The sequence below is a fragment of the Notamacropus eugenii genome, chromosome 3 (assembly GCF_028372415.1).
Source record: "Notamacropus eugenii isolate mMacEug1 chromosome 3, mMacEug1.pri_v2, whole genome shotgun sequence".
In the NCBI taxonomy this organism is placed as follows: domain Eukaryota; kingdom Metazoa; phylum Chordata; class Mammalia; order Diprotodontia; family Macropodidae; genus Notamacropus; species Notamacropus eugenii.
Window position 1 is genome coordinate 31270459 of NC_092874.1, and position 20740 is coordinate 31291198.

At 42.3% G+C, this 20740-nt stretch overlaps 1 protein-coding gene across 3 annotated transcripts in view; it reads right to left on the bottom strand.

The window, feature by feature from the left end:
* The window catches only part of UBE2E2 (ubiquitin conjugating enzyme E2 E2), a 409163-nt gene extending 388632 nt beyond the window's left edge, over nt 1–20531 (bottom strand). For 2 of the 3 annotated variants that reach the window (XM_072651191.1, XM_072651190.1), the window contains exons 1-2: nt 20235–20531; nt 15683–15866 (exon numbers count right to left, since the gene is read on the bottom strand). In XM_072651191.1, the coding sequence (XP_072507292.1) occupies nt 15683–15858 (176 nt within the window). In that variant the 5' untranslated portion in view covers nt 15859–15866; nt 20235–20531. Of the gene's footprint in view, nt 1–15682; nt 15867–19609; nt 19761–20234 lie in introns of those variants that run through there. The other variant, XM_072651192.1, reaches the window with a different exon arrangement.
* Between the last annotated feature and the right edge of the window lie 209 nt (nt 20532–20740).

Below are 20740 nucleotides of genomic sequence, written 5' to 3' on the forward strand. Positions count from 1 at the left end.
TTGTTTTATTTCCTGTTCCATCTGTCTTCTCAGACCCTTAGAAGAACCATAGTGTATAAGAAACAAGGCTTGGAGTCCTAATACTTTGGTTGAAATTTGGGTTTTTCTACCTGGGTAAGTTACTTCATCTCTCTCAGCCTCAGTTTATCTGTAAAGTGGAGAAAATAATAGGTCCTACCTCAAAGGGTTGTTGCGAGAAGCAAATGAAATAACATAGGTAAAACACTTTGCAAATTTAACAATCCTCTGATCCCTTGGGTGACTCAAATTGAGACAGATGCCAACCTGAGTGAGTGGCAATTGGTCTCTAGACTTCAAAATGGTGACCAGAGCAATTATCACAAAAGCAGCTCAAAACCTCCACGATTCTGCTTGCTCTGAGCTGCAGGAGAAAATTAACCCATGGACTCACCCTGGGCTCTGAGTCAGAGGGGTTTCCCAGCACTGAGCTAAAATAATCATTCCAGCTACCACTGTACACATGAGTATTACATGAAGAGGTTCAAAAATCATCAACAATTTGGATAAAAATTCCTTAATGTTAATCAATTCTAATTCAAATCTTGACTCTGCCACTGCTCCCCAGGTGGCCTTGCACAAACCACCTTTCTTCTCTGGATAGTAAAGTTGTACATTTGTAAAGTTGGTCTAGGGGATTTTGATCCCCAATCCTAGGATCTAGAACCCTATGAACCACTGGAGTCAAGTTGCGGGAGAGGGCCTGGAATCTCAACAGGCATTGAAAACTTATTTTAACACTCACAGAACAAGGAAATACTGGCTTGTAACAGAAAAGAGACTCATCACAAACCTCCTAAGACCCCTCTTTCTCTTTTCCCCTCCCCCATGCATACACCTCACCTCTCCTACCCCCACCAATAATTTGTCTATTTCTCTTGGTCTTTCTTTTTTTTTTCCTTTCCCATACTCTCTCCCTTAATTGGTCATAATATAGAGTCAAAGTGTTTTTATTATTTGCTGTGTTACTGAATAATACAAAATAGATGCAATAATAATATAGAACCAAAGTCTTTTTTTTTGCTATATTATTGAATAATAATATGTAATATAGAGCTGAAGTATGTTTATTATTTGCAATATTATTGAATCGAGCAGCCATATGTTGTGGTAGACAGAGGGCTGCTTCCCAGGCAGGAAAATGTGGGTTCATATCATACCTGTGACATACTCTTGTGAAACCAACTCTACTATACCACTCACTGTCTCCAGGTAATGCCTTGGGACTGTAGATTACAGATGAACTCCGGACATGGATTAATAGAGACTTTCTACCTGGAGGTCTCCAGACCAATGGAATCACTGGTCCAGGGATGGGGAAATTATAATGATGCTGACCTATATAGTACTCTCCCCTTTAGAAGAAGTTGAAAGGGGCTGGCAATGTACTTCTCTTCTCCTGTTCTGAACTAAAAATCAGATGAAAGGTTTCTATTACACTTTTTAAACTACTGAATAAGTTGCTTTTTTTTTTCTATGAGGTCTTAATTATTTTTAGAAGGGGGGGGCGGAGCCAAGATGGCGGAGTAGAAAGACGCACATACACATAGCTCCGAACCCACAACCCATAGAACAACTACAAAGAAGTAACTCACGGCGAATTCTGCACCCAGAGGCCACAGAACATTGGAGTGAGGGAGATTTCTGTTCCGGAGAGACCTGCAAACCTCTCGCAAAAGGTCCTTCGCGCTGAGGACTGGGCGCCGGGACTGGGAGCTGAGTACAGCCCTGCCGTGGCCGCGGCACCGAGAGGAACAGATCTGAGCGGGCTTCAGGGACGGGATCTCCAGCGGCCGCACAAGTACCTCCACCCACAGGTGACGGGGGTCGGTGAGAGAGTCCCTTTGGCGGGTCGAGGGGGGAGTGGGGTGCCCCCATGGCTCGGGCCCCCTCGGGAGACAGAAGCTGAGGGGCAGCGGCAGACCAGGGCTCCCCAAGCAGGCAGGAGCCTGGATCCATTGTTGAAGGTCTGTGCATAAACTCCCTGAGGGAACTGAGCCTGAGAGGCGGCCCTGCCCTCACCTGAGCATCTGAATTTAATCTCACACTGAATAGCAGCCCTGCCCCCGCCCAAAGCCCTGTGGCTGGAAGCAGCATTTGAATCTCAGACCCCAAACACTGGCTGGGAGGATCAGGAGGTGAGGTGGGTGTGAGGAAAATATTCAGAGGTCAAGTCACTGGCTGGGAAAATGCCCAGAAAAGGGAAAAGAAATAAGACTATAGAAGGTTACTTTCTTGGTGAACAGACATTTCCTCCCTTCCTTTCTGATGAGGAAGAACAATGCTTACCATCAGGCAAAGACACAGAAAGCAAGGCTTCTGTGTCTCAGCCCACTCAATGGGCTCAGGCCATGGAAGAGCTCAAAAAGAATTTTGAAAATCAAGTTAGAGAGGTGGAGGAAAAGCTGGGAAGAGAAATGAGAGACATGAAGTCAAAGCATGAACAGCAAATCAGCTCCCTGCTAAAGGAGACCCAAAAAAATGTTGAAGAAAATAACACCTTGAAAACTAGCCTAACTCAATTGGCAAAAGAGGTTCAAAAAGCCAATGAGGAGAAGAATGCTTTCAAAAGCAGAATTAGCCAAATGGAAAAGGAGATTCAAAAGCTCACTGAAGAAAATAGTTCTTTCAAAATTAGAATGGAACAGATGGAGGCTAAGGACTGTATGAGAAAGCAAGAAATCACAGAACAAAGCCAGAGGAATGGAAAAATGGAAGATAATGTGAAATATCTCATTGGAAAAACAACTGACCTTGAAAATAGATCCAGGAGAGACAATTTAAAAATTATGGGACTACCTGAAAGCCATGATCAAAAGAAGAGCCTAGACATCATCTTTCATGAAATTATCAATGAAAACTGCCCTGAGATTCTAGAACCAGAGGGCAAAATAAATATTCAAGGAATCCACAGAACACCGCATGAAAGAGATCCAAAAAGAGAAACTCCTAGGAACATTGTGGCCAAATTCCAGAACTCCCAGGTGAAAGAGAAAATATTGCAAGCAGCTAGAAAGAAACAATTCAAGTATTGTGGAAATACAATCAGGATAACACAAGATTTAGCAGCTTCTACATTAAGGGATCGAAGGGCATGGAATAGGATATTCCAGAAGTCAAAGGAACTAGGACTAAAACCAAGAATCACCTACCCAGCAAAACTGAGTATAATACTTCAGGGGAAAAATTGGTCTTTCAATGAAATAGAGGATTTTCAAGCATTCTTGATGAAAAGACCAGAGCTGAAAAGAAAATTTGACTTCCAAACACAAGGATGAAGAGAACCATGAAAAAGTGAACAGCAAAGAGAAGTCATAAGGGACTTACTAAAGTTGAACTGTTTACATTCCTACATGGAAAGACAATATTTGTAACTCTTGAAACACTTCAGTATCTGGGTACTGGGTGGGATTACACACACACACATGCACACACGCACACACACATAGAGACAGAGTGCACAGAGTGAATTGAAGAGGATGGGATCATATCTTAAAAAAAATGAAATCAAGCAGTGAGAGAGAAAGATATTGGGAGGAGAAAGGGAGAATTGAATGGGGCAAATTATCTCTCATAAAAGAGGCAAGCAAAAGACTCATTAGTGGAGGGATAAAGAGGGGAGGTGAGAGAAAAACATGAAGTCTACTCTCATCACATTCCACTAAAGGAAAGAATAAAATGCCTACTCATTTTGGTATGAAAACCTATCTTACAACACAGGAAAGTGGAGGATAAGGGGATAAGCAGAGTGGGGGGGATGATAGAAGGGAGGGCATGGGGAGGAGAGTGCAATTTGAGGTCAACACTCATGGGGAGGGATAGGATCAAAAGAGAATAGAAGTAATGGGGGACAGGATAGGATGGAGGGAAATATAGTTAGTCCTATACAACACAACTATTATGGAAGTCATTTGCAAAACTACACAGATTTGGCCTATATTGAATTGCTTGCCTTCCAAAGGGAAGGGGTGGAGAGGGAGGGAGCTAAAGAAGTGGGAACTCAAAGTGTTAGGATCAACTGTAATGTTCTTACCACTAGGAAATAAGAAATACAGGTAAAGGGGTATAGAAAGCTATCTGGCCCTACAGGACAAAAGAGAAGACAGAGACAAGGGCAGAGAGGGATGATAGAAGAGAGAGCAGATTGGTCATAGGGGCAATTAGAATGCTTGGCGTTTGGGGGGGGAGGGGAGAAAAGGGGAGAAAATTTGTAACCCAAAATTTTGTGAAAATGAATGTTAAAAGCTAAATAAAAAAAAAAATAATAATAATAAATTATTTTTAGAAGGACAGGGGCCCTCAATTAAAAAAAAAAAAGTACCTCACCCTTATTTAGATCCTATTAAAGACAAAGGAAAAAAATGATTTTTAAAAGTTCCATTTTTTTAGCTTAGTTTTTTTGGGTTTTGTTGGTCCTACCCTGTGACTTCACTGATGTTGGGAGTTCCCTAAGGGGTGAGGACTCCTTCTACCAAAGCAGATGAGCACCTGAGTGGCATTAGAGAGACTTGGAGGTGCCCAAGGCCCAGAGAAGTCACCCAGAGAGGGGGTAAGCAGCAGGACTTAGATCCAGGTTGGCCTTCAAGACCAAGGCTCTGTAATACTACCATAAACTGTCACTCAATCTAGAAATAGAGTAAGCTTTTAATAAAGAGTTGCATTTTGAAAAGTTGCCAATCTATTCAATGACCTTCATCTAAAGAATTATTTTATGGACACCAACTTTCTCATCTTTTTTAGTCTCTAAAGAATCAGGTTAGGGCACTCAGACTAATGGGAATATTCAAGAAATTCTTCTTCTTTGAGTACCTATAAATCCTGCGTTTGTGAATCAACACTGATGTTTATTACCATTCCTGTAGAGAAAATACATCCTTCTTGGGATGGGAAGATATTGGGTTAAAATTCTACTTCTGAAACTTGTGGTCAAGTCACTGAACCAGTCTTCTCATCTGCAAAATGGGGATGCATAATGACTCACACATCCACCCACACAGGCTGCTGAAAGCACTCATCTTGAAGTACTATGGAAATGGGGGGAGGGGGTGTCTAACGGCCTCCTGCAAACAGAGGTGGGCTGCACATCCAGAAATCACAAAAGGCAAAGAAATCACATTGTGTCCTTAGAGTGATTAAAAAAGTGCTCATGTCCATCTGTTGATCTCTTAATATCAATGTGTTAGTTACTGCTTTATTATTTTGCTCTATAAAGTGTGCCTACTAAGTCCTGAGGCATATGCAAAAACTCTGCTCCGTCTAAAGATCATTTATTAAGGGCATGTAGTCTATGTAACAGGCCAGGCTGGGGCTGGCTATCAAGAGGAAACAAAATAAGACTCAGACGGCAAGGTGCTTTGCCATCTCCTGGACAGGCTAAGACTCAACAACTATGGGAAAAGCTCCAAAGAACTTCACGAAGGGAAGCCTTGGCTAGATCGACAAGAGAATGGTTTCCCAGAGGAGGTGGTAGCAGCTACAGGTCTCAAAGGAGAGTCAGCAGGCAGAAGGCAGGAGGGAAGTCTACCCCAGCAATAGGGGACCGAAGTACAAGCAGGCCGGACAGAATGGAAGAAGAGTCACACAGGCCAGGATGAGAGTCAAACAGAATGCATTAGGGGCATAGTGAGAGAAGGCTGGAAAAAAGCAAGGGGTTTGTGCTTTATTTGCTAGAACAAGCAGCCTCTGAAAGTTTCTGAGTAGGGAAGTGAGGTGGGCAGAGGGGTATGGCAGCAGATTCTTCAGGCAGTTGTGTGGAGGACAATGGGAGATGTTAGAAGGCTGGAGAATATGTTACTATCACAGTCCAGGCAAGAGAGAACAAAGACATGGCCTAGGGTGGGTATAGTCAGAGTGGAAAGATGGGGTTGTATGAGAGAAAAACAAAAAAGGCAGGACTCAAGGACTCCAACTGGATATGAGGGCTGAAGAGAAAAGAAAGAAAAGGACAAAAAACCTGGGCAAGGTTGTGAGACTGGGAGGGCTGGGCACTAGCAGCAAAAGCAGGCAGCCAGAAGGGCAGCATTGGAAAAAGAGAGCTAACATCATTAGTGGAATTTGGGAGGTGCTGGGGGAGGGTGAGGTCAAGGACAGCTAACCAGAGATGGCCAGCAGGCTGCTGAAAATGCAAGGCAGAGGTCAGGGTTGGAGGCCAGTACTGGGAAGGGGGGGAGGCCAGTGTTGGAAAGGCTGGAGGCCAGTGTTGGGAAGGCTTCAAAAGCCTTGAACACAGATCCCAGGGAAAGTGGAGGGGAGAGGACAGAAAAGGGAAAGGGGAGAAGAGGGGAGAGGAGACAAAAGGGAAGAGGGGAGAAGATAGGAGGGAGAGGGCCTTGTACACAGGCACTCTGGGGCTCCAGACACCAAATGCTCAGCACATAGCAGGCACTTTTTGCTTAACCACATCATTCTACAGACTGGTTAGACAAACAATTTAAGACTTTGTTGTTATTTAAAAAAAAAAAAGGTAAATTCCAAAGCCCAAGATACTCCATGGATAATGTTCTGCCCCCAAACCCTTGGTATTTAAATGTGCTGATCATTATCAGGAATACTCTGAATTAAAACTGCTATGGCAGTACTTTTGGACCAGACCTGTGACTTCACTGGCACAAAGAATTCCCTTCTGCTGATACAGATTGGTCCCTGATGTGCAGAAGGCCTGTTCTGACAGGTTCAGAACCTTGCCCAGGTTCAGAAGGCTATGGCAGAGGTCAGTCTCCTGAGTCACAGGCCACCTCTCCTGGCTATCCTATGCTATCCTTCATGGTCTTACATAGGTTATATTTCTTGATGACTCAAATCCATGTTTGAATTTAGTAAGAGGCTCAAACTAGTTTTAACTTTTCTGTCTGCAATGAACACTCGATTCAATCATCTTCTGAATGAAAACAGGTGAGAAATGTTACTACATTTGCAAAGTAGTAGATTGAGGGACTCTAGGATAACACAAAAACTTGAAAAGAAAAATGTGAATTAAATCCCATTCTTTTATCCTGTACCAGGGGAAAGAACAAAAAGAAGCCAACCACTTGACCAAGGAATAAATGATCCACCACTGGGAGTCAAGAATGGGTTCACCATTGCTCCCATAAGAAAACTCTAAATTGTTTATTCTGTAATGTTTACTCATCTTAGAATATGTAACTTGAAATGGGGCACACTGGGCAATAAGTCAAGAGATTTGGATTTAAATCTAAATTTATGCTGACTTAGATTAACTGAGTTCTCTCCCCAACCAGTTACATGGCTTTGGATAAATGATTCATTTGCTTTGGACCTCAGAATACCCTCTTGTAATAAAGGGGCAGGAGGATATCTCTTAGCTACTTTCTAACTCTAGAACCCTACCATTCTAGGGCAGGGGTAGAGAACCTTCAGCCTCAAGGCCACATGTATTCATAAAAGGATTTGTTCTGTAAAACTTGAATTCAGCCAAAAGGTCACACGCAGGGACCTAGAAGGCAAATTGTGGCCTTGAGGTTCAAGGCTTGAGGCTGTTCGAGGGATGCTTCCACGCATATAAATATCATGTGTCCTGTTATTAAGTGAAAGTGTTTGACAATATTGGAAATGAGATCTTTATAAAAATTAATTTCACACTTACATAGCTAATAACAAAAGAGAACACCCAAATAATGGGCCTTCCAAAATTTGAATCAATAAGAGGGAAAAAACCCACAGGTTATATGCTCCAATTATTAAGAAAAGCTACACTGCTAATTCTTTAAGCCAAAAAAAATGCATTCTTTGGCTTGTCAAGGAACAAACTTGTATCCCTTTTCCTTGAACACCTGCTTCCATAGGGACTGTCTCTAACTAACAAAAAAACTGATAAACAGATCCTTTTTCTAGCCCAGAATGTAAACTTCTCCAGAAAGTCCTTTTCAGTTAATATTCTGAAATTTGTGTTCCATGGGTCCTTGGCACGCTGATTTTACACCAGGAGCCACTGGACTGATACGTCAGGACCCTCAGAGCACTGAGTTATCACCTCTTCAACTCTTCTGAGCCACCTTATCTCCCAACGATCACACTTCCCTCCGATCACAATCACACTTCCCTCCATCGGAAAGGCCATGCTCTGAATCCCTTATTAAAAGGTAGCAGGATGCCTGCTGCATGCCATAACAGCTGTTCAGTTCTCTCTTAGAAGGGCTAGAGTCCTCATTAATAGGTTGATCCTTCACCTGAAAGATAGTCCTCTACCTGAGAGCCAGTGTGGTTTCAAAAAAGACCAAGAAGCAGTCAATATGGTATTTGCTGCCCAACAGCTCCAGGAGAAATGCCAGGAGGAGAACAGAGGTCTGTACACAACGTTTGTAGACCTGAAACTGTTTCCCTTTTACACTGTTAGTTGTGAGGGCTTATAGAAAATTATGTCAAAATTTGGTTGCCCTGGGAAGTTCATCAGCATTGTACGTCAATTTCACAATGGCATATTTGCCCGGGTCTAGATAGTGGACAATGCTCTCTTGCCCTCCAGTCACCGATGGAATGAAGCAGATCATTTTCTTTTGTATTATGCTTTGGTTTGTTTTATGATTTCTCCCATTCATTTTAATTCTTCTATGCAACATGACCATGGTGAAAATGCATTTAACAGGAATGTATGTGTAGAACCTATATAAATTTGTATGCCATCTTGGGGAGGGAGTGGGGAGAGAGGGAGGAAGGAAGGGGAGATAGGAAAAAAAGATCTAAGTTACATGGAAGTCATCGTGGAACACTGAAAATATAAAAAAAAAAAAAGAATTGAAGAGAAAATCAAACCCCCTCCAGAAAAATGCATGGACTTAAAAAATTTCCAGTGGATTCTTGAGGCAAAACGCCTTCCACATCCACAGAAAGAACTATGGAATTGGATCACAGATAGAAACAGACCATTTTCTTTTGTATTATATTTTGTTTTGTTTTATGGTTTCTCCTATTCATTTTAATTCTTCTATGCAACATGCATTTAATAGGAATGTACGTGTAGAACCTATATAAGATGGTAAGCTGTCTCAGGGAGGAAGAAGGGAAGGAGTAGGGAGGGAGGAATGAGGCGGAGGGAGTGGAAAAAAATCTTCTACGGAAGTGAGTGCCCAACACTGAAAACAAATGAAATAATTCAATTTTTAAAAAAAAGAAGAAAAAAGGAAGAAAACACAGGTGTTCCATCAGCCACCATCACACCATCCATGTGGAACCATCAGTTACAACAAATGGAGAAGTTTTGAATGTTGTGGATAAGCTCACTTACCTTGGTAGTGTACTTTCCAGGAATGTACACATTGACAATTAGGGTGACACAGGCATTGCCAGAGCTACCACAATGTTTGGGAGGCTCCAAAGAAAAGTATGGAAGAAAAAAGGTATTAGACTGACTACTAGACTGATGGTCTACAGAGCCACTGTAATGACCTCATTGTTGTATGCCTGTGAAACACGAACCAATGCCATGCCAGGAAACTGAATCATTTCCATTTGAACTGCCTTAGGAAAATTGTGAAGATCACCTGGCAGGATAAGGTACCAGACACTGAGGTCATTACTGGAACTAAACTGCCAAGCATTCAAACTATGCTTCAGAGAGAGCAACTCCAATGGGCTGATCACGTTATTAGAATGCAAAATGTACACTTGCCAAAAAGACTATTTTATGGAGAATTTGCATGGGGCAGGTGATTACATGGGGGTCAGAAGAAGCAATACCGGATATTCTCAAGGTCTCTCTCAAGAACTTTGGAATTGTGTAACATGAAAGACACTTGGCACAGGACCACTCAGCATGGTGTGCCAACATTAGAAAGGGTGCTGTGTTCTATGAGCAAAGCAGAACTGAAACAACTCAAAGGAAATGTAGGATGCGCAAACTTGGAGTATCCACCCTAAATGTTCATGTGAACTATTTATGTCCAATCTGTGGTAGAGCACTCCGAGCTCGTATTGATATGATCAGCCACAGTCAGACACATTGAAACTTGACTTTATCATGGTGTTGTCATTTTGGTCTTCTTCAAGAACAAAGGACAACAACCAACCAACCAGAAGGGCAACCTTGATATGTAGGGAGGTTCTGGCTCTGGCCATGTGAGGGAAGAAAGGTAGCCATATGAGGCCTCACCTATCAAGGAAGGAAATTCAAAAAGTGACAAGAATTCATGTCTACTATGCCTTCCACCTGATGATGCACCAAAGGATCCTCAGGATGCTCCTTTAAGTATTACTGGGGGTTGTTTTTCTAATGCCATATTTAAAAGAATACACTGGTCCAGGAAGCAGAAGACTGAAACAATTAGCTAAGTAATTTTTAAATAAAATTCTTTAATCAGGCCTAAGTCATCTGGCTGTAGAAACAGCTCCGTAGAGTGGATAGAGTGCTAGGTTTGGTACCGCTAATTAATCAGCAAACATTTATTAATTGTCTACTATGTGTCAAGCTCTAGGGATGGAAAACAAAAAGAAACTGCTCTGCCCTCTGAAAGCACAACATGAACACATGGAATGTGTCCCCAAAGTCAGCGCAGTTAAAGCCACAACAGCTAACAACTACAATAAGGCTTTTGGGACATCCAGTCTAAAGCTATCCACAGTAGATTAAAAACAAATACAAATTGATTGGGGTGCAGGAAACCCTGTTAGCTGGGGCTGGATCACCAAAGGCTTCCTACAGATCTTGGGCAATTCAAGGAACTGGTATGTGCTTTAGGCAAGAACCTAGGACTTAACTGCTACATCAAAGCCTATCTGCATCTGCTTCAATGAAAAGGAATTCCCACAATGGGAGTTCACAAAGTACCCTTCATTGAGTCAACAAACATGTATGAAGTACATACTATGTGCCAGGCTCTGTGCTAAGTGCTAGAAATCTGAAGAAGGAAAAAAGACTGAGCCTGATCTCAAGAAGCTGGGGGGGGGGGGATGGAGGAAAGGACAACCTGCCAACAACTATGCACAAAAAAATACAGACAGAATAAATTGGGGTGGCTAGACCCTGGAAACAGGAAAACTAATTTTCCTGAGTTCAAATCTGGCCTCAGACACTAACTGTGTGACCCTGGCCAAGTCACCTGACCCTGTTTGCCTCAGTTTCCTCATCTGTAAAATGAGCTAGAGAAGAAAATGTCAAATCACTTTAGTATCTCTGCCAAGAATACCCCAAATGGGGTCAGGAAGAGTCAGAAGATGTGACTGAAAGGACTGAACAACAACAGCCACATATTTGGAGATAACCCCTGAGGGAAGGCACCAGCTTTGGTAGGGTGGAGAGGAGTAACTAGAAAGATTTGCTGCAGGAGGAGGATTTAAGCTGAGCTGCACATCCCAGGCTCTCCTGAGGCAAGTCCTCTCAGCCTATGCTGGGGGTGGGGTAAAGGAAAGCCCCTCCCCCTCTGCTTTCCTCTAGGAAAATGCCAAAGGAGCAAATGCTCCAGGCTGATGGTTGGAGGCCAGCCTGCTTTGCCTTTAAACACATTCCATGGACAGCAGCTGCTCCTCAACTAACCAATGAGCAGAAGTGCCCTGGGTCTCATCTTGACTGAAGACTCGCCCCCCACTTCCATAGAGCGGAGGATCTTCAGGTAGTTACAAATCTGGAAGAGGGATGCTTGCCTGGTTCTCACTTTCCTTCTCCAGCTCATGACTGCACATCTGTGCCTGATTATGGCCTAAATACCAATAATGGCTCTCCTTCATGAAGCTGTTTTCAAGTTTGTGAGCACTTTATAAGAATGATCTTTGCGAATGAAGTGTTTAATAGGGGCTATTACTGTGTCCATTTTACAGGAGGAAACTGAGGGTCAGAGAGGCTAAGTGATTTGCCTGGGGTCACACAGCTAATGAGTTTCTGAGCCTGAATTTGAACCTTGGTCTTCCTGGCTGCAAGTCTAGCCATCTGGTCAGTGTGCCAAGCCACTTCTGTTTTACTGTGGTATTCTGAACCTCTTCACTTCTGGTTCTGTGTGTGAATGGAACTGAAGACAGCACCCATTCAGAAGCACATCTAAGTGAAAGATGGGTGTCCAAGCAGAGATAGTTTCAGACATCAAAACAGAAACTCCCAAAACATCTGTTTTCTCATCAAAATCTGATGAGATCTTAAGTCTAGGTCAGCAGGACCATAAAGCTCCAACAAGCCATTTCCATAGTCTTATTTAAGGCATAACCAAACATCATGAAGCTAGGAAAATCTGATGAGCATCAATATGTGTTTTCCTTTGTGTACAAAGATGCGACCTTCTCATGGTGCTGGCCAGGACTGCACTCGGAGTTTTTCCTACTGTGGATGATGCAATAAACCACTCCTACTCTGTGCCACCATCTCCCTCTAACTAAGTGCTTCACAAACCTTTAAAGCTCTAGACATGGTGTCCCATGAGTCTTAGTGCAATTACAAACTTTAATAGCGTTCACCTACACTGAGACTTTTGGGACATTCTATACGAATGCAAGGACGTGTGTATGTGTATATGTGTGTATGTATGTATGACAGCTAGATGTCAGTGGAGACAGAAAAACCTGAATTAGAAGCTGGCCTCAGATGCCAGCTGTGTGACCCTGAACAAGTTGTTTAACCACCTACCCCCAGTTTTCTCATCTTTAAAATGGGGATAATAATAGCAGCTGCCTCACTGAGATAATAGATGGGAAGGGTTCCAAAAACCTTAAAATGCCGTATTAGTTATTATTCTTCATCTATGAATTCCTTCACAACTGAGAATCTCTGAGCTGACAGAGAACTCAGAGGCCAAGAGCACCAGGCTGAGAATTCCCACAACAACATCCACAAGTCACCAGCCAGTCTCTGTTTGTTAACCCTCATCTCACGGTAGGGAGCGACTGTGTTGCAAAAACAGCCCCCCCATACACACACACCTGCTAGCATCCCATTAGATTATAACAGACTGAGAACCTAAAACCCGAGAAAATGCCAAGTACTACATGATTTCCCTTTGTGAAATTGATAACTCGTAAGTTCATAATCAATGGGGAGAGAGGGAAGCCATCTCACATGAAAATGAATTCTAAAACTTAGCATCAGAAAAAAAACAGTTCTAGCACCGGTATGTTATTGGATTTCTGACAAAATGCCCCTCTGCCTGAAATAAAATTGATCCTGGGAAAGTTTGCACTCAGACAACACCTTGCAAAACTTCATGTGACTTGATTCAAGTATTAAATTAAAATGGAGATAATGCCAGTGAGTAATGATTCCTTTTCATCTTAAAAGGAGGGTTTTTTTTCTGGAAATACAAATCACATCATTTCACGTTACAGTTGTGTCTATACCTCCACACCACCAGTCAGTGTGGTCAATTTAGTGGAAAAATGCGAAGCAGCTGGCTAAGCTGACGAACCAGTTCAGGCAAAATGAGAGAACCAATTGGAAAAGGAGAAGTGGAAGTTTCAGATCATGTCTCTCTTCATAGCTATTTGCAAATGAAAGAGTGATGGAGCCACATCAAGAGAGCAGAATGTGAAACTTCAAGCCAAATACTTCTGGGAGAAACCATGTTTTTTCAGTGAAGAGCAAAAAAAAAAAAACCATGATAAAACCATAAGTATAATCTTCTTTTCTATCTCACTCTGAAAAAGATGACTGATTTATACTAGCATTAAGATAAAATACTCTCATATATAATCTTGGTATCAAGCATCACCCTCAAATATTTTTTCACAGTAATTCCTCTGAAAATTGAGATATGCCAGAAAAGTTTTAACACATTCAAATACACTCATTCTGCCACTGTGATAGCACATCTTAAACAACTGGGCATGTTACTCGTTCATACAAGTATTTATGGAATTAACTATTTAATCTATCAAATATTCTTTCTCAGATCTTGGGGAGGGCTCTCGACACTAGATGATGGAGCTATAAAAAACAAACCAAAATATTCCCTGTCATTATGGAACTCAGGCCTGTGTGCAAGGCACTGCTCTCACACTGTTATCAGAGAGAATGAAATCCAGCATCTCAGAGTATCTCTAATTAATCAACAGTATCAAGTTTTTAGGAATGACTACAAGACAACTCACCTTCTTAAAATTTATATTTCACACACATATAAAGACTATCACCGTAGACTCAAGTGTCCCAATTGACAGTAATTACTCTCACTTTGGAATTTTTGCAGTGAGTCCACATGAAGTAAAAAAGATTTATTAATTTGATCAAAGAAAATCATCACCATTAGTCTTAAAAAGTTTTCCAGTTTTCAAGATATTAAGGCTTCCTAATGGCTTACTTAGCACTGGACTTTTCCTAAGACTAGAGCTAGTTATAAGAAATTCACTCTCAAAGGCACAACACTCTAGTGCAGGGTTTCTTAAACTTTTTCCAGTGCTTAGAATTGGACAGATTCCTTGGAATATCTATCCCGTTCAATCCTACTTATAAAAAAAGGAATGAGAAAAAAACAATTCACCATCAAAATAAAGGGATGATAAAAGTTAGGCTCGAGGAGGAAATCACTGAATCAATGTCCTTTCTCTAAAAATTCATTATAACAAAGAAATATACTTTCATAAGTAAGTAACCCATAGATCATTTGGAAGATCACTCCCAAATCAAGACTGCAAGAATGTAAACTCATCTTGCTTTCAGAAAGATTTTCTGTTCCAGAAAATCAAGAGATTTTCTTGTGCCCTAATATGACTCTCTTTTTAAAGGTCTAAGTAGGTGCCAGGGTCAAGGGTATGAATAAGGCAGGTGTGTACATAAGGGGAGGGGGACTATGCTCAAATTTCTTTTGTGATTTTTATTCCATGAAACACACCACTTGTTAAGAATGCAAAATGTATCCCTTTTGTATACAGGTAGTAAATAAAGAGGAGGGCATTCCTTATACTTGACCAAGCCAAAAAATAAAATTAAAAATTTCATTTCACTTATAAGTTTAATAATTTGAATTCTCTCAATATTCCAGATAACCTAAAACATGAAAATAAAATAAGAATAATGATGCGGTAAAGCCAGACTTAGTCATTTTATCTTTCATGTATTTTTCGGGGAGCCAGTTTCTATAAAGCAATACTGATTGATACTGGTGGGAGAACAATATTAAAGATGATTCTTTCTGAATACTGAGTCTAAGCACATGCCAATTGCCACTGAATGATTGATGTGGCAGAATAAGATTATTTAAATGTCTATTGTCCAGGTCTACATCTCCTCCAGGGGAGGAAGAAGGCAGTATTAACAATGACCCACAGCCTAGGGTAATGAAACCAAGATGCACACTTTTGGCATTTCTGGCTTGACCAACAGGAAGTAGGAAATGACAGTCTATCTGATAGATGGTGTAACTGTTTCCTACTTTCTACCATGCTGTATTACTGAACAGTAGGAAATATTTATGGTTGGGTCATTATAAATCAAACTGACAGGTTTCAACATTTTTGGTCTTTAGGAAACACCACTGTGAACATGTATGAGTTTACCAAACTCAGAATGAAGTCAAATATACCAAAAACCATTTGTTAGGTGGAAGAAACAACCCCTCCCCCTCATTTTTTAGAAATCCTTCAGGCTTTGAGTTAACAAAGTCTCTAAGTATGGCCTGTCTAGTCACTGGGTCCGTACTCAGAATGAACACCCTCCACACAGAATGCTTAAATTCAACCTGAACTTGGCATTCACCTGTTCTGGCTCATAATATGGAAGCAGCAACAAGTACAGTACCTTTTTGCACTGGTTGACAATTTCGCAGCAGTCTTGCTAGAGATCTTGCCTTCCTTTTTCTTGGGTTGAACCTGCTCTCTTTCTTGTTCTTGTTGCACCCCTTCACGCTGGTCTCCATCAGAACTGCCTCCGCTTGTACTTGGGCTGTCATCAACTCTTTGCCCTTCAGTGGACATTTTAGATGCTGTATTGAAGACACAAAATAAGTGAATTAGCTTTTACTTAAAGTAGAAATGAACACACATACAGCTCAAATCTTGAGGCAGAACAACAGGGAATATGCCAGTAGTTTCACTAGGCAAGGGAACTAACTCACGGTGAGAAACCTCCTTGGAGCCATATAGGTCAGCATCTTCTCCACAACTTGTTAAGGAATTGCCTAGAGCACTGAGATGAAGAGATCTGCCTTGGGTTCCTATAGCCAAACTGAAAACTAGGTCTTTGAAGTTCTGAGGCTGGCTTTCTTCATTCACTATCAAGCCCCTACCAATCAATCTAAGAAGAAGGGGAAAAAAGATATACTCAAGACAAGAGACAGCATCTAAGAGGAATTAAGGAAGGAAGGAGGAGTTCTCATAATTAGAATCTAGTTTCTATCTAGAGGAGTATATGAGCAGTGGTCTTGGAATCAGAAGTCCACGTTCAAATCCCAGCATTTCTATCTAAAGACAAGCTCCCCTCTCCAGCACTTCCAGAGGCTGAAGACTCCCTACTGAAGAGGACAGAACTGATCAATCACTAGAAAATCCTTTTTTACAGAAGTAGGCCCTGTAAGACAGCTCTGAAAGCCAGTAGCAGGGAAATCTCACTGTCTCTGCGCCTATTCCATGAATGGAGAACATCAGTCTCCCCAGCTGTGACATCTTTTATGAGCACTAAAGTCACTTAACAGAATACTGAAATTTTATATCAGTATGTTTCACGTCTAGCTCTAATATAGCTACCATATTTCTTGATTTTTTTTCCAATTTTTTTTTTTACTTTAATCATAAGCCTTAGATTTCACATTGATTTTCTTGAACTTATTTCCTCCCTTTTAAATGAATCCGATGTGTGTACAGAAGAGCACATCAGTGTGCGTGTATATCTCTGTATGATAAGCAGACCTGCTTGTCTAGGATATGGCAATAACTATTGCTGGCTGTGTTTTTAGCAATGTGATACAAGACTATTTGGTACCACTTACGACAGAAACTAACTGTGTGTGGCTTGTCATAAACAGGGAAATCCTCAGCTGAATAAAATTCTTCCTGAGATTTTTTTTGCTGAAGCTACTTCAGCTGCACCAACTATGCCACAAGTTTAGTTTCTAATTCAGTATAACAGAAATAACAACAATAACATTTCCATAGTTCCCTAAGGTATTGCAAAGCATTTGTCATACCCAGTGCAACCTTCTCATTTTACAAATGAGGAGACTGAGACCTGGGGAGGGTTAGTGGCTTTTTTTGGGGGACAAAGTTTTGAACCTAGGTCCCCTGACTCCAAATTTTGCTCACTTTCTACTACCCTCCAGGTCCTCCCTTTTATATTTGTTTCAGCAAGCTGTCTTCATTTGTTATCTTCTCAATAAATATTCACACACAGAATTTGGAACTCAAAATTAAAAAAACAAACAAATAAGAAATGTTAAAAATTGCTTTTACATGTAACTGGGAAAAAATAAAATGTTAAATATATTTTTAAAAGAAAAAATGAATATTCACATATAAATGTCTGCAGAGTATATCTAAAGGGTCATGATATGACAGCAGCCCACAATTTGAAATCAACATTTAGATTATAGAAATAACTAGCATTTATGTAACACTAAGGTTTGCAAATCACCGTCCCATATGCTATCTGGTTTGACAGAAACTTTCACACATTGATCTAGACAAAGACGAAAAAAACAAAAAGAAATTACTATCACAAGGCAGAAACTTAAACATACTTTAAACATTTTTCAGACAAATGCAGACATTTTTGTAATATGCTTTCTTGAAGATGAAAAAAATGTGCTTCAGGACCGTATTTATGGAAGGTACATTATCTTGTCAAAATCTCAAACGGCCAAAGGGTGTGAACTCCTCTGACCACTGCCAAGTTTAGATGTAAACAAATACTTAATACATTGCATCTCCTTTCCAAATAGAATAAAATGAATTGTTTCTGACTATGTTTTTGGAATTTTCGATTAGAAAAAAATTATGGGCAAAGCTGATTGCCTTTCCCCAGTGCAACTAATTTCCAAAAAGAGAAAGTACTTTTTAGAACAGTCTTAATTTAATTTAAATGTAGAAAAGGGGTGTTTTGTTGAATCTCCAAAATAAAAATCAACCACATTCCTGAATTTGAAAACCTCAGACTCCTGAAATCATCTTCTTGGGAATTAGGGTTTTAAAAAATAATTCACATTTTTACCAAGGCAAATTCCTAGGTATTAGCCAGTTTTTTAACCTAGAAAGATAAACAAACCCCAAGGCTATGAATGCAGAGCTCCCTTACAATAGCAGTCTGAAACTGGTTACAATTTTCAAAAGGTTATTTTGATTTTATAGCCATCCCACCTTCATTTACCTTCAGAAACAAAATATGATGTAGTATTTCCTAAACAACTCAGAATCATGGTATTTTATATGAAAGTTTGTATATTGACCTTTCCTGAACATATTTACTTTAAGAAACTCACAAACTGTTCAAGTTTACAAAACATTCTGTATTCAACTACAGTCCTGAAATTAGCAAAATATTTCTAATGCAGCCCACATGTTCACTGAATCTCAAGTGCAATGATTCTGGTATAAATATTACTTCTAACTGGAAAAAAAAATCACTTTCACTCCATGAGGCCAGGTTACCATCCAAGAGATAAATGTTCTGACAGTAGCCCACAGTGTGTAATTATAATAACAAGTCATGCCAGCTTTTTTTTTTAACAGGAAAATGCCTAGTTTGTCATTTAATGTCTAGCTGTTTTCTGTTCGTGTTTTTTCCCTTCTGCCCTTTTCAAAACAAAGGGTTAGTCCATTTCTCCATTTCTACTATGTACAAAAGCTATCACAATCCAAATTGAAGCAAAACTGCATTTAATTCCATTCAAATGAAACAGTTACCAAGCACCTTCAAAGAGCCAAGGTCTAGGGATAGAAGACCGAAAGAGGACAGACAGTTCCTTACCCTGGAAGGGCTTACATTCTACCTGCACAAAGAGAAGTAATACAATGTGATTTGAGGAAGGAGAAACACTAAAAGCCATAGGGAAAGTGAGGTACTTGATCTTGCATTTCTTTAGGAAACATAAGAAATTCTATCTATACCAGATAAATGGGAAAAGATAGGATGAGCATAGGAATAAGTGGGGAAATCTACAATTTTATGAAAACTTTCATACATGATGTCCACACATACACACAAAACTGCTAAGAACCAGAAAGTTTCAATACTGTCTAGGTCAAGAAGTATCTTATTATCTCGAAGGTCTTGGGTGAATTACTAGACATTTAGAAATATCCCACTAAAAAAGAAACTAGGCATGCATACGTACTCCCAAAGAAAGCTTAACCTTTGTACATGATGGGAAATAATTTGAGGTTCAGTCTTAGTACTTCTCTTTACACTTTTAAGTAAACATATGATGAGGCACCTTGTTAAAAACAAAAAAACAGCTACACAGAAAGATGAATCCTGGAAACATGCAAATAGGTCCAGCAGAGAGAGTGCCTGGGATCACGTCTCTCTCTCTCCCCTTTCTCTGTGTCTCTTCTATTTGTCTCTCTCTCCCTCTCTCTCTCTCTCTCTCTCTCTCTCTCTCTCTCCCCCTCTCCCTCCCCCCCCTCCCCCCCGCTTGGTCCCGCAAAGAAGCAGTACTCCATCTTCCTTAGCAAAGGTAAGAGGCAAAATGATCACAACAGTTGTGGGGAGGGAGAACCCCCCCACCAAACAAACCCAGGGAATTCCGGTTTCCAAGCAGGCTGTAGAGGAACAAAAATGTGCCGTGTGCCCCTGCTCCAAAGTGTGCCAGGCACCAGGCTGCACAAAAGACCAATCCACCCCCCCGGTCCACACCGACACACACGTACACCAAGCGCCAGGTCTTTTCCTGCCTGGCCAACGGGTGTGTGTTGGGGGGTGGGGGGAAAGGGAGGAGATGGAAGGGAACCAGAGAAGTCACATGTCACGGAGAAGATACAATGTGCAATCATCTGGCAATTAGAGAGAATCTCCCAAGATTAAACTGGACACTTTTCAACCTGACATTTCTGCTGTACTTTCCAAAGACTTAGTTGCCAGAGCCTGGGGGAGGGGAGGGGGGAGGGGGGAGGGGGCAGGGAGGCTGGAGAAGGATGGGTAGAGGAGGACGAGGGCTGGGCAGACGAGGGGGAGGGGAAGGGGTCGGAGGGGGATGGGGGAAAGAAGGGGGGCGGCGGAGGACAAGGGCAGAGGGAGGAGGAAGAAAGTAGGAGAAGATGGAAAAGAGGGGGGGGGAAATGGGGCAGGAGCCGGGAGTGAGGGGGTGGCAGGGGGCGGGCGGGGGAGGGGCGGGGGACCGCGGCCGCCCCCGGCCGGTTACCTGGGCTGGGGAGAGGGGGCGCAGGTCGCCGTCTCGTGCCGCTCCCGGAGGAGAAGGAGGAGGAGGAGGAGGGGGAGGCAGGGGCGTCCGCCGGCCGCGGACTCAGGGACCCCCGGAGCCCCCCGGGGCCCGGCCGCTCTCCTCCCTCGCTCGCTCTAGCCCCGCTCTGGCTCCCGCCGCTCCCGCGTCCTTCCCCTCGGGCTCGGGCTTCGGCTGCTGCCGCCCCGGACTCTGGGAAAAGTGAATCCACCAGCACCTCGCGGACCGCGCCGCCTCCGCCCGCGCCCGCGCCCCCCGCGCCCGCGCCCGCGCCGCCGACGGCTCCGGCTCCCAGCCGTGCGCGCGCCCCACGTCCCCGGAGCGGCTCCCTCCCCGCCCCTCCCTCCCGGAGCCGGGCGCGCGCCCGAGCCAGGGGGCGGGGGCAGCCCCGGGAGGCGCGCGCCCGCCCGCGGGCACGAGGCTCCTCCCTCCCGGCGAGGGGCGGGGGCAGCATGGGGTCGGGGTGG